General features: G+C 47.0%; 1 protein-coding gene across 2 annotated transcripts in view; it reads left to right on the top strand.

The window, feature by feature from the left end:
* Strbp (spermatid perinuclear RNA binding protein) overlaps positions 1-13,983 on the top strand; it is a 98,456-nt gene extending 84,473 nt beyond the window's left edge. The window contains exons 18-19 of one of the 2 annotated variants that reach the window (XR_002025023.2): positions 3,263-3,396; positions 4,096-13,983. Coding sequence is in view for 1 of the 2 variants with exons in the window: in XM_033759059.1 (XP_033614950.1) it covers positions 3,263-3,267 (5 nt within the window). In the remaining variant the exon portion in view is untranslated. Of the gene's footprint in view, positions 1-3,262 lie in introns of both variants that reach the window. The other variant, XM_033759059.1, reaches the window with a different exon arrangement.
* Positions 13,984-16,807: the final 2,824 nt, after the last annotated feature.

Raw genomic sequence — 16,807 nt, 5'->3', positions numbered from 1 at the left:
CACAAAAAAAGGAAACCAGTTCTGTGAAACGGTACCTCATTTCTGGAAAATAATTTATACCAGCCCTTATGTTCTAGGGAAATAAAAGTCTAAGTTCAAAGTTAGAACATCTTTCCTACTTTTTGATTTTAACAAATGCAAATTTAGTTCTCTAAAACTTGAAAACAGACACACACAAAAAAAGGAAACCAGTTCTGTGAAACGGTACCTCATTTCTGGAAAATAATTTATACCAGCCCTTATGTTCTAGGGAAATAAAAGTCTAGCAGTTCAAAGTTTTAAGTTTTAAGAGTATCAGATTATGTAAAATTAAATTTGTGAAGGATGTACAGAGTCTCAAACACTGATCACAAATAAACGGCTTTGTTGTAACGCAGAGTGCCGCCTGGTTCCTACTGCAGACACTGGTTCTCAGCTGTTGGAGATGTGCTTGCCCCAGGGCACTTTAATTTGGGCTGTAGTTATTTTTTTTTAATACAATAGAGACTTTTCATTTAAACTTTAACTTTGTAAATACTGAAGTGTGTAATTAAAGCCAATAAAATATGGGTTTGAATATTGTTTTAGCTTATTATTTTTGATATGTTTTGGTATTAGATTACAAGGAATTGCAAACTAATAATAACTTAGCCCTATAAGCCCATTCATCTGTAAGCAAATCTACTAGAACAGAGCAAGGAGATTGTTAGTTTGAGCCAGGCTATGTACTTTGTAAGCCCTTTGTACTCTGGTTGTACAAGGGTGCCCCCACTATAAAGGTTACATTCTGTTACCCCAGCATTGCTTATTAAAATGATGGCATTACCCAGAGATGGGGAAGGAGGAATGTGATATTTTAGTTTACGAATCTCCAAGTTTTAAAAAATAAATTAACGAATCAATCACCTTCTTTTGTTCTTGTGGCCTTCTTCACTCTGTAAGATTTTGTGTTCACTCCCTGGCCTTTTCATGCAGATAGAAGGTTAGGGACTTTTCTGGGATTCGTTGAAGGGTCTCCTTTCCTCTTCAATTACATCAGAATCTAAAGCAGCAACAGGGTCCCCATAAAAACTTGCTCTTCGATTGTCCCAGTTCTTGTTGAGTGCTGCTGTGGAAAGTGACAGGTTTCAGCCATGGGTCAGCATTTGTTTTTAAGACTCCTGATTCCGCTGGTGGAAATCGATCAGTCGGTAACATTGTGCTATTTTGTGATGGGTGCAGACTGAAGTCTCCACTCGCATTCTCACCTTGTTTGGAAAGCCGATGATGTTACAAGAAGGTAATGGTTTCATTAAGGTATTCACCCCCATAAAGGCAGTGGCATGGTCCCCTGTCCATATTGACAAGTTGCTGTGGCTTGAAAAAATGTCTGTTTTTAGTTGGAATTAGCTTTTTTCTGCTGTATTAAATTCTGCTTTTCCAAACTACATAGTGCCCATTGTGAAAGTGGGCTTCACAAAATAAGGCAAATTTATATGCCAGGTATCTTTAGGACCTCTAAATAAGGTTGCTTTGGGCAGTGTACCACAAATGTTAGTGTCATTTCTCAGATGTATATTACATAATGATTTGTTTCTTCTCCTTGACCTATTCTTACTGGTGGGTGATACTTTAATAAAACCTCATCACTTGCTGGAAGTAGCTGTAACTTATCATTGTCATCCTGTGCATTAGCAGCTAGACATAAACAACAAGGGCCCATTTCAGCTGGGGGTTTTCATGTTTCATTGATTCGTTTTGCTGACCTATGGATGAAACAGAGCCATCACTGAGAAGAAAAAGCATGGCTGGTAGTGTCCACTTTTTATTAATTAAATATTTGCAATAGTGATTTGTTTTTGGAATACTATTAATTGGCAGCTGCAGTTGTTACTGTGACTTGAAATTGATGGTCAAATTTGGATTCCAAGTTGGAATCTCCCTGGAGATTTCTCTTCAGCAAATTCTTTTAAAGAAGCTGACTCTGCTTCATAACCCCTCTCCGATGGAGAAAAGGGAGCTGTGCTGTTTTCCAACATGATGGCAGTCATTTCAAATGGTTTCTACCAAGTCTTTTTTTTTTTTAAATTTAATTTTGTTGTTTGTTGGAAGTTACTAACCATGTTGTAAACCTGCCCAGTTGCTGCAAACTTTTACATTTCTCTGCTTTACTTAAAATAATTGACCTGTCAGTCCTTTGTTAGAAGTGGTAACCATGCAAGTTCAACTGTTTAAATTTTGTAATGAATTAAGTGTCCCCCCACCTTTTGCCCTTCCCACCCCTCCATTTTGTAATGAAAATTCCACTTACAGCTGAAAGAGCAGAGAAATATAAATGAAGCTCTTGGCTTCACCAAATTGTATGAGATTAACATGAAGTTTTGCTTCTCTGCTCTTTTCTCTGCTGTAGGTGGTTTTTTCATTGACAGCCCCTATTGCCAGCCTCTGAGCGTCGCACCATTTATTATTCACTTGGGCCCTCAAGATTTCTTCTCTGACTTCTAGAACCATCAGGTTGTCTGGCTTGAAATGGCAATTTCTATGTCTTAGTCTTAAGAGCAATGTGACACCCTGAGGCTTTCCAGCTTTCAGACACACCACTCTGACACCTTCTCTTTGAAAGCACTGACTGAGCATTTTAAAGAAGAGCAATACTTTGTCCAAAGCCACGGTGTCCGTTTTAAAACTTTTTCTTTTGGAAACCTAGCAATATCTGTACTTAACCCCTTTAGTGTAGCTCTTGTCAGGGAGTTTACAGACCAATGTAGAGCTTAGAATTTGCGTGCAAACTGTGCTATCTTCTGACACTTTTTAAACTTTTTTAGCACATAAATTGAATAGTTACATTTCTGACTGCGTCAGCTAGCACTATTATAATTTCACTGAGTTAGGGGTCCTCCTTGAAGCCATATCTTTTGGTGGGGGCTGGCACCTCGCCAGGGATGTGGCTGGCAGCCTGTGTCTCTCCAGGCTGCCCCAGTGCCCCATCCCCTGCACCAGGTGATGATGGTCCCATAGGTCTCTCTCCAACATACCTCATGTTGACGAGGTAGAGCGCACTGTAGGCGAAGCAAGGAGTCGGGTTTGTGTAGTTGCCGAAACTGTTTATAATCTCTTGAATTGTTAACCTGGGAACAAACCACTGGCCAATTTTGCTGGTGTTAGCTTTTTCTTTTCTTCTTTTTAAAAAATTTGGGTGAATGTTTGAAAATCATGAATCAGTCACCGTTATTTAATTGAAGCGCTGGGAATACCTCGTTAATGTATTTTTTAAAACTGGTATTGGACCCTCTGTGTATTTCAGGTTAATACTTTTAAGCAGTTTTCAGCACGTTTATCTCACTTTATTCTCGTTCTCCTCGGACCTTCGTAGCCATATCACTTGTATAAAATAGGCTGAGATATAGTGACTGTAAGCTGTGATCTCAGTATACAAAGGTAAGCTCTTTTATTTTCTGATTAAAGAGAAAAATAAGCAATTAACACAACTTGGATATATGACAATCATATGATGTATTTGATGTCTTAGGTCTTATGTCATCACATTACCTTGAAAAATTTTATGATCTAAATGTAAAATAGTTATTTTAAACATTTGTTTTATTACCCTTGTAAATGTTTTTTATTCAAGAGAGATATTTCACATTCAGTAAGTTAAAATTTGTGTATGTGTGTAGAAACTGAGGCTGTAACATGTATATAAATCACACATACAGGTACTTGTTTAAATTTAGAACTAAGTAGTAGGAACAGTTCACCTAAGATGTGTGTAATGGCAGGGCATGCTTCTGTCCAAAGCACTGGAATTTCAGAAGCAGCAGGATTGGAGACAGTGCTGGTGTGATCCGTAAATGTAGCTCTTACATAAGCTGAGGATCAAAGTGCCAATTTCTCAAGGAGAGAAGCTTCTCTGAGAAATAAAATCTCTGATTTGTGTTGTATACGCCAATACAACAGCAAGAAGCCATAAAAAAAAAGCAATAGAAAATGAAAAAAAACAAACTAGGTAACTATGGGAAAAAATATAATTGACAGTTAAGCTACTTATTTGCAGAATTGACTTTAGTTAGACTCAGAAAGGTGAATACCAAGTCTGCAGAGACCAAATAGACTTAAGGTAGTTTGTCTCTTTTCCAGGTTAAGTAGCTAGAATATTTATTTCCCACCATATTCAACCATCATGGAGTTTATTTCAAAGATGTGAGGATTAGACCAAATATTTCAATCAAGACTTGGCTTCGTTTAGTGTGTCTCACAAATACATTTCATTATGTATTAGATGTTCTGTGCAAAGGCTGTATTTGGTACACAAACACACACACACACTAAAATGGATTTCATATTTTGTATTTGATTCTAAGTGGCAGTTTCTCTTTATTACTAACTTAAAGGTTGCTGGAACAACTTTCTCCCCCCATATAGAATCTGGGTGTACATTTCACAAGGCTTTGGCATCTGTGAAGTGTTGTACAAGACAGAGCTGACTAGTTCCAAGTGCAATCCAGTCCTGTGCAAGAGCCCAGTGCCTGCTGTGTGCCAGGTCCTTCTATAGGTCCAGTGGAAGCATTTTAAGTCCAAGAGTCTCTTTGGGGGGTGGAATTGGCCCTACTATAAATATCCTACTTTGAGAGACAAACAGTATATTAACAGTGGCAAGAGAATATTACTTAATAGTTTAATTATAAACTGTTGAATAATGTAGGCTCTATGACATGACTGTAACATGTAACACCTGGAAATTCATTCATTTAACATATTTCTGGTCCTTTTGTTTGTGAACCTCTTTCCAAGTATGTGAACTGTGAAATGAATGACAAATACCCTAGTCTTTTTAAGGCAGTTTTTATAGTGTGGCACAGAGCAGTGTTGTTAACTTTCGACCCAGAGCACAAGTTGTGTTTCTTTATTTAAATGACAGTGGAGGAGTTTTACCATTGCAATCAATCATTCTCTGTAATTTCCCCGTTTCTTAGATTTCATCAGTAATTGTACTGCTCAGTACTAATACCAAGTAGAGGAGTGAGTTACCTATAAGAGCTAAGGATATTCCCCCCGCTCCAGGCAGTTAGATTTGTAGTAATTAAGCGCCTTAAAAGAGCAGTGAAAGGAAAAAACAGCCTGCTCTTGATTGGCCTCCCTGTAATTCCTATCCTTCCCATGCCAGTGCCTTCTGAGGGCAGTGGGGGCATCTCTGAAGTCACTCAGAACAAGAAAGGTGCCATGGGCTTCTCTGTCTGGTAGTGGGCCATCGAGTGGCCACAGGTTCCTCAGTGTTAGTAGGCAGCCTGGAAGGGAGAAGGTGGCAAGTGAATAACAACAGCAGAGCTGAGAAACTGCTGCCGAGGTGAGTTTTAACACCTGTGTGTATCTTGCTAGCACTTACGGAGCACAGCATTTCTTATATAAGGGCCCGTCTTTTTCTAACGGCATCTTCCAGAAAGACTTTAAGTCAAGAATTCAGGTTGAATTAGTTGTAAGAATAGATATCCCTCCTACATTATCATTTCAGTTAGGAGCCAACAGCTTCCATTGATGTTTGAAGCAGTGATCTTTGGAGGTTTTAAAAATAGTACCGTAATGCAAATTGGGTTATGTAAGCTTTACAGCACAGATAGAAATAGGAAATAGAAACCATGTGGAAATCTGGGCCAGAGTATTTCACTCCACCATATTCCCAAGGGGCTTGGAGATCCAATGATTGAAACCCAGAAAGTGCTTTGAAGGGTACCTGGTACACAGCAAGTACTTGGTGTGACGGGAGGCAAGGCTTTGCCAACAGGTGGCTAAAAAGCAGGTACTTCGCTTTCTTAGGGCGAAGCTGTTTGTCCCTTTATGCTGACTGGTTTGGGCTGCTCCCAGGCTTAGGGAGAGGATTCCGAGCTCCAGGGACAACAGGAAACACTGATGCCCGCAATTCTGCTGTGATAGTTCAATCAATCAATCACCAGCCATTCTCTGCCCAGGGCTTGTAAATACTTAAGTTTGGGATTTAAAGGTGCTCAGAATTTCATAAGAGCTGAACTTAGATTGTCTGTCAACCTGCTGATTCCAAGTTTCTTGCCAGTGCATTAATAATAAAAGCTGGTGTTTGATTACGGCCACTGCCAGAATCCAACCTTCAAGGCTCACAGAGACTGGTGGGTGGAGAGCAAGTTATTATTATAAACTGCAGAAGGGAGTGGATGGCCCTGGGTGGTACACCTAGAAAGCTGTGAACTCAGATCCTTCTAAGGATCCTACAGCTTGTCTTTTTGTTTGTACTGACACTGAGAGGAAAATGTACACACATCACCATATATGACCACCCTTCTTAGGAAAAACATTATCAAACTATTCGTGTCTGTCCATCTTTCCGTTTATCTACCTGTCCTAGATACACTTGGGAGGTCCTGTTCGACAAGAGGGAAAATAGGTAGATGGTGACATTGCTGCTATTGGACTGAATATTCCTGGTTTGAATAGATTTGCAATAGTTCAGCAGCCTCTGTGTCCCAGGCTGTTGGCAGGAGGTGAGCTAAGTGGGCAGTACAGATTGAGCTTCGACATGTTGTAAGTTTGTAAAAACCCTGTGAAGAAATAACAAATGTAACCTTTAAGGTGCCCAGTAAGATAGGTTTGCCTGTAGTCCAAAGGTGTATTCATAAATCCAAGCGATAATTGTGTATAACTAGTGTCCTCACAAAGTTACTACATTTATTCCTTCTCATCTGAAGCTGTTGATAAAATCATTGCCTCATTCAGCCAACAATGAAGCCCTCCCTTACCAATTAGTTATTTTTATTTATTTGTTTGTTTAGTACCGGGAATCAAACTTGGGTCCTTGCGCTTGCCAGGCAGACGGTGGAACTATTGAGCTAAATCCCCAGCCCTACCAATTAGTTATTACCACCTTAATTTCTTATTCCAAGGAGGGCTGTAGTCTCTTTCTGTAGAAATTTGCTGTTAGTGCAAATGACCTGGGCTGCCCCTGCTGGCCTATAGGGTGGAAATTGCCATCAGTGGCCCAGGCTGCAGCAGCAGCTCTGTGGAACCATCTTTTTCTGCTGCTGGATGGCCAGCAGGGGAGGGTGGCATTGGTGTGGCTACTGTGAAGACATTGTCTCAGCACTGCCAAGGTACCCGCTGTCCCTCTGCATTGTCTAGGCTCTCCTGTCTTGATCCTGTTGTATTATAGTGTGGACAGAGGGGCTCTGCCTTCAAGTGTCAACTGACTGCCCCACAGATCCAATTATGGCAGCTGGTTCTTTAGGTCATTTGAGCTATAGACAGCAGATTGAAGAAGCAGGAATGGGAGAGAAGAGGGAAAGTTGCTAGAATTGGCAGCTTGTGTGTGTCAGGTACCTGGACAGTCTTCTTAATTCTCAAACAGCCTTCTTGGAGGTGGTATTATTCCTCTTTTACAGATGAAAAGCCTGATACTCCAAGTGACATGCTAGAGCCAGGAAAGAAACCCAGCTCCGTTTAATGCCAAAGCCTTTCTGTTGCACCACGCTGCAGGTCACAAGGCTGGCTGTGGAGGCTGTGCTAGAACCTGGGTCTCTGACTTAAGAGTACCGCAGACCAGATATCCTGACCTAAAACAGGGAGTGTTTTTAGGCCAGTTGTGAAAGGCTATCTAACAAACTGGAAAGACGAACTGAAAGCAGAGAGGGACTGTATAAACAGAGAGCTTTTGGTGCTTAAAGCTTGTTTTTCTGTTTGATTGGCAACATGAAGCCGAGGTACATGTCACCAGCTTGTGTTTCTGGGTGAATGCTCAGCCCGGTTGATAAGGGCGATGGCGATGTCTTCAAAGACGTGAACCCAACTCTGAAGGGAGGCATGTGAGGCCACGACCCAGGGGGAATATGGAAGGGCAGCAGCCCAGGCTTGAGGTACAGGGATAGGGGCTGTCCCTGGGCAGGTATGAAGAGAGACTGAGACAATGGCAGATGTGAGTCCTGTTCTCCATGTCAGGGGTTGGCTTATGATGGGCTGAAGGCAGGCTGCCAGCCTGGAGCATGTACCTTCCCTCATGTGGGGCCTGTGCTTGGCAAGGCTGGCTTGGAGAGCTCTGGGGACTCTGCAGATCACATCCCAGCTCCTTTGCTGATTGAGATCAACTGGGTCTCTGCTTAGGGGCAGGTGGGTGTGGGGATGGACAAAGAATCCTTTTCAGAGAAAGGTATTTATTCCTCACCCAACCTAAATCATCATCTTTTGACAGTTTGACAATTTTTCTGAGCAACGCTGCTGCCCTTAAGGGGAAGAGAAAAAAGGAAGCTTCTCTAAGCCAGGTTCTAGAGCACTGAGGTGTGAGATTCTATCTCTGGCCTAGATAGAACACAGCACCCTGCAGAGCCCTTTCCACACCTGGCCCTACTTCTTGCTCTGCCTGTGAATCATTGCATGGATTGCCAGTCCTGCTCTTTAGACAGAGAAATTGAAGCCTGGAGATCTCTCCAAACCACTCTGCTTGTTTGTGGCAAAACACTGTGGTTTCTAAGTAGTTTTAACCACACAGAGAAAATAACATTTCATATGCCGTTTTGAGGGTTAACAGAAGCCCTTTCTTAGAGATTGTTTTGAATTCTGCAGTTGTGGGTTCTTGAAATGTTTTTCCTTTCATAGATGAGGAAATGAGGCATATCCAGTCACACAGTTCTTGCAGGCAGAGCCCGTGTACTGTGATGACACTGTCTGTGTCCAGCACCAGTGCTGGATATTGCTCATTCTGGAGCAGCTGTCTCCCTCCCTCAGCTGCATGCTGCTCACCTTTCTCCCCAGACTTTGGGGCTGCATCCTACATGACTCAAAACCAACCAAGCAAAAATTGACCTTCTCTGCCAGCAATTAAGGCTCCTTGGGCTGTGTCTTGAGTTTCTTTGGAGGAACAGTTGGTTAGCTTGCTCTAGGACAGGATGACTGACTAGTCAGCCCAGAGCTGGCAGCTGGCTACACATTCAAGTCTTGTTTCCATAGACCATGGGAACAGTTTCATACTCAGACCCTGTGTGTAATAAAGTGCAAATTCTGTAATTGCTGCTTGGAGAGCTATTCAGGGAGAGTGGAGAGGCTGGGGGATGTAATGTGAGAAGTCTGAGTTTTATGGTCAGCCTCCTGTGCACTTTGGTTTTGGCCCATCCTGGCTAGATCTTCAGTATAGGCTTTAGCCAAGGGGTCACTCTCACAGGGGCACATTTTCCAGAGCATTCAGAAGTAGGGCTCTTCTTGGACTCTTCTGTCATATAGAGAGTCTCAGAAGTTGCTTCACTTCCTAAAATGAAATCAGAGAACTAGGATATTGAGGCTAATGAAGGGCAGCCCTGGGACGAACCTGGATACCTGTTAGATGTGTTAAATGATTCTGTTTAGTGTCCACAGTCCCAGAAGGTGAAGACAGAAGCTGGCTGGGTGTTTGGCCCGTGGGTTAGATGGAGTGGCCTTGGGGGAGCAGGGTGGGTGCAAAGTGAGCTCTAGATTGCTGATTGTGTTCAGGGAGTGGTCTGGATGGTCTAGAGGAACTTCTTCCATAGGGTATCTATTTGGATTGATTGGTGATATTGCTGAGACCACTTCTCCCTGTTTGGGCAAATGGATTTATTGAGAAAATATTCACTATTACCTGCTACTTCCTGCCTGGCTCTGTCACAGGCCGAGGAGCAGTTGGAGGAAACCATGAGATTTTCCACTTCAGGAGCTGAGGTGGAGGGCATAGGAAGGAAGAGGGCATTTGAAAAGCATCAGAGTCATCCTCCGTGAGAGAGCCAGTCAGCAGCTCTCTCCTGCTGCCAGGTATGCTGTACCCCAGCCCAGGGCCCTTGGCAGGTCTCCCTGCCCTGCGGAAGAGGAGCCAGGCCTTCGAGATGACGTGCAGAATAGGAAGGGATTAGAGCTGAGTCACTTACATGATCCAGGTGGCCTAGGCTTCCCACTTGGGTGGCACGGAGCTGGGCAGGGGACCTCAGCGGGGAAGGTATTTGTGTACAGAAAGGCTCAGTGCCCTGGGTAACATAAAGTGCTGTCACGGGAACTGGGATGCATAGCATGGTGGGATGGCAGGTAGAGTGCAGGACTCGGGCCATGTTGAAAGGGCCAGGTGCTATGCGCTTTCATGGTTACCATTATCCAACATGGTCAGAGTTGAGAAGGGCAGTTGGGACAGAGCACGATCAGAGAGGACTGATGAGGTCCAAGTGAGAATGAGAGAGGCTGGTGGAGCTGCAGTAGAGATGGAGGCAGGAGCAAGGTCTGCACAAGCCGGGTCCTCTGCTGGGCTAAGCCAGGTACCTAGTAGCACCCAGCCCCAGGCCAGGGAACAACGGTGCCCACTGGAGCAGGAGCCCTGCAGAGCTCTTACACCAGACGTCTGCTCAGTGGTTAGCTGGCGACAGTGCGGCCTCTGACCAAGTCATGGAAGGGAGGATGCTGACGGCACGTGTGGTGTTGGGACACAGCAGGGCCCCTTGCTTAGCTACAAGTGTGTGGCCAGTCAGCCAGCATCTTTATCATTCCCCTCAGTTTCTGGGTGCCTGGGCAGTGACAGGTACTGGTGGTCCTTTATACTGACCTTTTGCTTTAAACATTTTTTAAAAGGGATTTGTTTTGCACAGGGTGTTGCCACATAGTTCTCGCTAGCCTTGAACTCACTGTGTAGCCTAGGTTGGCCTCAAACCGACAGTGATCCTCCTGCCTCAGCCTGCACAATTCTGGGATTAGAGGCGTGTGCCTCCACACCTGGCAATTGTATTCTAACCTGGGCCAAGGCTGGCAGTGAGACCTATTGGATTCAGCATATGTGGAACATGGTCAATAGACCAGTGGGAAGGTACAGGCTTTCTTTAGTTTTGAGGAGGGAAAAGGCTGAAACTGAGATTAGTGAAGGCTTTGCTTTGGGTGTCAGTTTTGTCACTCTGCTCGCCACCTCTGCTTCATCATGGTAGGCAAGGAGATGGAAGACTAGAGGAATCAGGGTGGGTTCTTCCCTTCTTTCCTACCTGCCTCCCTCCCTCCCTCTGGTGCTGAGTGGGTCAGTGAGTGCTCACCTTTATTTTTGAAATGATAGAGCTGACAGAGCTGTGCTAGGCAAGACTGCCACAGAGTGATAACCAGAGTGAAGAGGGGGGTCCTGCACCTCTGTATTTCTACAGCTGTACTTGGTACTAGAACTCAAGGAATGGCTGGGGTTGTGCAGGCTTTGATCAGAGCTTTGGAGAGGTTCAAGGTGTGCTGAGACACTAACTTCAGCCATCTTCGTGAGGCCAGAATTCCAGGCCTAGATGTCTGTGGGCCATGCAGTCAGACACCACCCTCAAGTATTAGGTTGAGGAGATGGACAGGGAGCACTGCCTTAGCCCTGTGTCCACAGGCATCTCCTGGAGAGGAACAGATGCTCAGTAAGCCTCTGCCACGACTATTACCTGTCATTGCAGCACAGAAGCAGTCTCAGACAGTGGAGAAGGTGAATGACACCATGTCCGGTAAGATTTACTTTCAAAAACAGGCCGTATTTTGGCAACCCTTTAAAAATTCCTTAACCTTTTGTCTTACTTGTGACAGGAAAATTCTACCCTCTCCACTGCCTGGACCTGTGAATCTCCGTGGCAGCTGTTGCTCAAAGGGGACTTAGGTTTTGAGACAGGTAGGACATTGAAAGGGAAAAACAGGTGGCTATAGAGCGAAACACAGTGTAGGAAGTGATCCCAACTTCCACTCTTCTTCTGGGTCCCTGAAACAGAGAGAGGCGGGGAAGGTTCCTCTGAAAGGGACAGACTGAGGTGGTGGAGCAGATGGCATCGTGGTGCCAGCATGGGAAGGGCCTTGCCTGCCAGCTGGGCGCACACAGGCTTGGCTCCTAGGATGATGGGAGCCACTGTGTTATGTTGTGCTTGGGGATAAAATTGTCACCAGCACCTTCAGAAATGGCTGTGGTTGTGGGAGACCATGTCTGTAATGACAAATTATGCCTAGGTTTAGGCTGGATTTTGCTGCCAAGGGATAGGAATTCTGGAATCAAGGCTTGGAGTTCTTGGTGCTAGCTAGGATGGGAAAGCAAGTCCTGGGGAGTTGCTGGGTTTTTCTAACCTGCAACTAGAAACTGTAGTGGACCCAACTTTAGAAGGCCCGTGAGTACAGTCCTCGAGGGGACATTTTATTTCATCTGCTTTTGGCCTGGGGTCTCGTATCAGGGTGAAGTGGCAGAGCACTTCCCCCACCTGCCGCTGGGCCCGCGTGAAAGTAGAGGCAGGTGCTCCTTGGTGCAGTACTAACTGCAGGGTCAGGCTTCAGTTGGTGCAGAGGTGGAGCAGGAGACCGATTGGGCTGCCCACTCTCCAGTCTTTCCCTGGGTGGATTGTAATCTCCAGGAACCAGGTGGGGGGTCCGAGAGCAAGTGTCCTTGAGTTGTGCTGTGAGGTGCATGCCTGCTCCGTCCCCAGGAGGGGACTCACCTGGGATCTTGCTCCCAGGCCATCTCTTAGGGACGTGGGTGGCTCCAAGGCCCTGACAGGCAGTGTACTTTCTCATCTCCAAGAAGGAGCACCTTGTACATTTTTCTAGAGGTTTCTGTGTTTGTGGGCAACTCATCTGGCACAGACAGAAAGAAACCGGGCCTGACTTTGGTGAAGAGTGCCATCTGTCTGTGGCTGTGGTCTTTGATCTGGCAGTGAGTCCCGTGCTGTGCCGCCCTAGCCTCACAGGGATGCACCAGGGGTCACTCAGTGCTCGAGCCACACCCAGCACCCGCATGCCAGCCTTCACATAGGCTCTGGGCCACATCTCCCATTTTCCTGCACAGGGAAAAAGATGTTCAGAAAGAAGTTGTTCTTTTGCTTTTAAACACTACCTTAAATATTTCTGCTGCTCTAGGAGTCAGAATTTTTATTATTTGAAAAACAGATGGAGAGTGGGGGATAGGAGATTCAGGTGCTTAGGTAGATTTTCTTTCAGAAATTTCTTTTCCATCTGTATCTTGGTAGTAACACTTCTGGTTTCCAGCTCTTTCCCCTCTTCTGGGTGGCCCATGTTTTCCTCGCTTCTAGGTGGAGTGCTGCTCCTACTGACTTGGGAATAAGCTCCTGCTGCGCACAAATACCTAGGCATAAGGAGTTTGATTTGGTCGGGTGACAGGTCACATTGGTCTCCTTAACACACTCATGCTGTTTCTCAAGCTTCCTTGGAACCCACATCAACCACTGGCTTCCCTAGGCTGTAGCCTTTGATCACCCAGGTAGCAATGGCAGCTGATGTGTGAGTTTGTATCTCACCTGTCTCGTTCCCTCCCCTCATCATCTTTCTTATGCAGTTGGGTTAAATAGGCTTTTTCCCTAACCAGTGGGACTTGCCGTGCTTGTGTGGGAGACGTTTAGGTAGGCCCCCTTTTCTGAGAGGTGGCTCATCTGTGTCTTTAGGGCCTATGCATGTGTCTCGCTCTCCTTGTCTCCCAAGAATCTAGGGTGACTGGCTGGTGAGCTGTGTATTCTTCCCTCCACACACCCAGGGCCCAAGCAGGCAGTGAATGCTTAGTCCAGGTGGGAACCTCTTGCTGTTGGCCCATCTTCAGCAGACCTAACTCTTGGCCCTAGCAGTGTTTATCCTATTTTTCCCATGGGATCCATCTGTCTGGCCAGCTCTGCTGACCTTTGGCTTTAGTGGCCGTCAGAGCCCTGGCACTTAGAAGCCAGGTGTCCCAGGGTGATTGCGACAAGGATGAGCACTCTTAGGAACAGGCTGAGGGCAGGCGGTGTGGGGAAGGGGCCAACCTCACATGGGGCCCCTGGCCTCACACCGTGGGCTGTCCTGTCCTGTGTATGTAGTGTTCTTGGAGGGCTAGCCATTGTAGATCCAAAGCCCTGGCTTGTCCCTACCAGGAGCAAGGTGGCCTTGCTCAGGCTGCGCCCTTCCTCAGCCCAGGGTGGGGCAAAGGGGGCAGAGGAAGGCTGAGTACAGTCGTGGGTAAAAACCTTTCCCTACTGCACGGTTCCACACATGACATTGGACTCCTGGCTGTAGCTCTGGTCTAGTGATGCCACTAGTTTTTAGAATCTATTTAAAAAATCTGTACCTATTGTGTTTTCCTGAATAACCAAGTGTAAATAGTATAATTTGCAGTGCTAAGTCCTTGGCAATAACTTTTTGTTATGTATTATGTTAAAAACATTGGAAATCACAATACCCATGGATGACCCTGCCCCCGTGGGCAGCAGTTACATGTAGGACTCTGGTTTAAAAGCGTCAGCGTGGTGGAAGCAGCAGCCTGCATGTGTGGACTGTCAGCAGTGCCTCGCCCAGACAAGATGCCTGGCCTTCATCCAAAGGGACCCTGCTGCCCGGCTCCCGCTGGCAGTCCCCACACTGAGCACGCTGGACTCTGCCATGGACTGACCCTCTTGTCTGGCTGCTGCAGTGTGTCTATAATGCCTTGACATGTTGCATTTTCTCTTATCTGGATGAATCAAAATAAATGCTTCCATGTTGAACAGCAGTGGCTGAAGTATTCTTTGCAGGACTCGTGCTGGAGAAATAAAGGCACTGGCTGTGGTGAGCAGTTCGAGGGCAGCCCTCCTCTGCTGGCCCGAGACCAGCTCTGTACACCACAGCACTTTATTTCATACCAGGGATGGCCAGGGGCTTGGGCCGTGGGGTCTGAGTCCTTAAAATGTGCTTCTGTGTGAACAGCAAAGTTTAGTCCATGTGAAGCTCCAAGCGGGCGGCCTGGCTCAGTGAGCAGAAGTCATGTGTATTCCCCTGAATACCCACAGTATAGGCCCAGGGATTGGCAAGACTCAAGCACCGCAGGGTCAAAGGGACTCTACCCGCAGCGGTGGCACGCTGCGACTTGACTCCAAAGCTGCGCTCTTCGAGCTCCTGCGGCCCTGCCCACCGGGTTCCTGCTGCTGAGCTGACCCCGTGAGGAGACCCCGGACCACGGCAGAACAGGACAAAGGTGACACAGTGGCCAGGAGGGTGGGGTGGTGTGGCAGGGAGCTGGGTTGGGGGATGCTGCCACTGCCTGCAGATAAGCAGGGAGCTGTGGGTGAATGGCACTGGTTGGCTGTTTCACTTCGCAGGTAGAGCCCATTTCCTGTACGTACAGCTGCACAGCACTGACGGGGGAGCTGGCCTGGCCACTTCTTCAGGATTGGCACGGCGTGGCCATGGGATTCTGTTTTTGAGGGAGAACGAGTGAAGTGGGAAGGAGGGATCCTTGTTTTTCTTGCTGTTGAATTCTGGCCTTCCACCTCCTCTATCAATTCTGGGCATAATAGCAAGTCACAGCTCACAGGGGAGGCACAAGAGTCAAAAGCTCCCCAGTAGCTCAGCAACCCCTATGAGATAGGCATGGGGTTCCCCTCGAAGATAGGGACAATGACCCGGAAAGGCTGAGATGTGCATTCAAGGTTGTGGCCGGTCTTGACTCGGAGTTTCCAGGTAGATGCGGAATGTGAAGAGCTGTGCCCATTTATACTCCACCTGCTGCCCGTGCGGTCATGTCAGGGCAGCTGCCCTCCTAGTTGCTGTGTGGCTCTGGCCAGGGCCTGTTCTATGAGCTATTTCCTCACTCAAAGATGAGAGGAGGGTGATCTCAGTGCTCCGCCTTTTCTTTGAGCACCTTGTCATTGAGTGGTTCTCACCTGTGTGGGGCCGCTCCATCTCGGCCTGGCCCCCAGGTGAATCTTCGCAGAGGACTCAAATCCCAACAGCAGCAGCAGCCACAACCTCTGAGTGGTGAAGCAGCTCTCAAGCCAGTGGGGCCCTTGTCATCTACTGCACTCCCCTCAGCACACTGTGCTTTTCCCCACTGCTGGGCCAGTGCACTCGCTGTCCGGAGGCTCACGGAGTCTGCCTCCCATCAACACCCACCCCCAGTCCTGCTACGGGGACTTGGAATTCAGAACAGATGGGGAGAGTTGGGGAACACCGCTGGCCTTTGCTTTTGAGCATCCTCGTCCTTCCTGAGAATGAGTGATGGGTCAGAAGCAAAACTGACCACCATTCCTTCTGCCAGTTCTCAGCGTCTGCCCTTGCTGGCCACCCTTCCTTTGCTGCCAGGCTTCTTAGCCTCTTGGCCATCCTTGCTCTGCTTCCTGCCCCCTGCCGCCCCGCTACTCTGAGGGCCACAGGCCAGCAACCCCCAGTGCCGAATTCATGCCACTGGGTCTGCTCTCCCTTGGTGGCTCTTCTAGGCCTGTGTGGCCCTCACTTGATTTGATCTGTGTGCTCTTGGGATGGTCTCCCCATCTAAACTTCTAACTTTCACTGCCAGGTTAGAGCAGTGCTCACCTGGGCCAGCTCTGCCCCTGTGCAGGAGACAAGGCTCTGGGGTGTGGGGATGAAGGATCACCAAGGAAGAGAAAGGAACTTTTTTTGTTTTTGAGATGGTCTTGCTATGGTAGTTCAGGCTGCCCTTGAAATTGTGATCCTCCTGCCTCAACCTCCCAAGTGCCAAGATTACAGGCGTGTGTCACCATGCCTGGCAGGGAACTTTAAAAAGGTGTAACCCTCCCTGCCACTTTTCGTAACCCGTGGCAGAGCACACCTGGGGCCCAGGTACTCTGCCTTTCTGCCCTGTATACTGATATCTATCCCTGAAATTTCCTCTCTGGTCTGTGTCTTCCCTCCTATGAGACCTCCCTGGACAGCGAGGTGTCTGTCTCACGCCTGCCAAACAGCACTAGTTTTCACGGCAGCGGCTCTCAGTGACTGCAGGGGCATTGGGTTGTGCCTTCTCCCCTCCACAGCCTGTCACACCTCAGCTGGGCATGTGTGCCTCAGCCTCACTTCCAGGACTGTACAAGGCTGGTCTCTCTCTGTGCAGGGGGAAGGAGGGGAAGGAGCACGTAAGGATAAAACTGGTTTTTACAAAGCAAGG

The sequence above is a fragment of the Fukomys damarensis genome, unplaced genomic scaffold (assembly GCF_012274545.1).
Source record: "Fukomys damarensis isolate Sample0158 unplaced genomic scaffold, DMR_v1.0_HiC HiC_scaffold_36, whole genome shotgun sequence".
In the NCBI taxonomy this organism is placed as follows: domain Eukaryota; kingdom Metazoa; phylum Chordata; class Mammalia; order Rodentia; family Bathyergidae; genus Fukomys; species Fukomys damarensis.
This window is presented reverse-complemented; position numbering and strand designations above follow the sequence as displayed.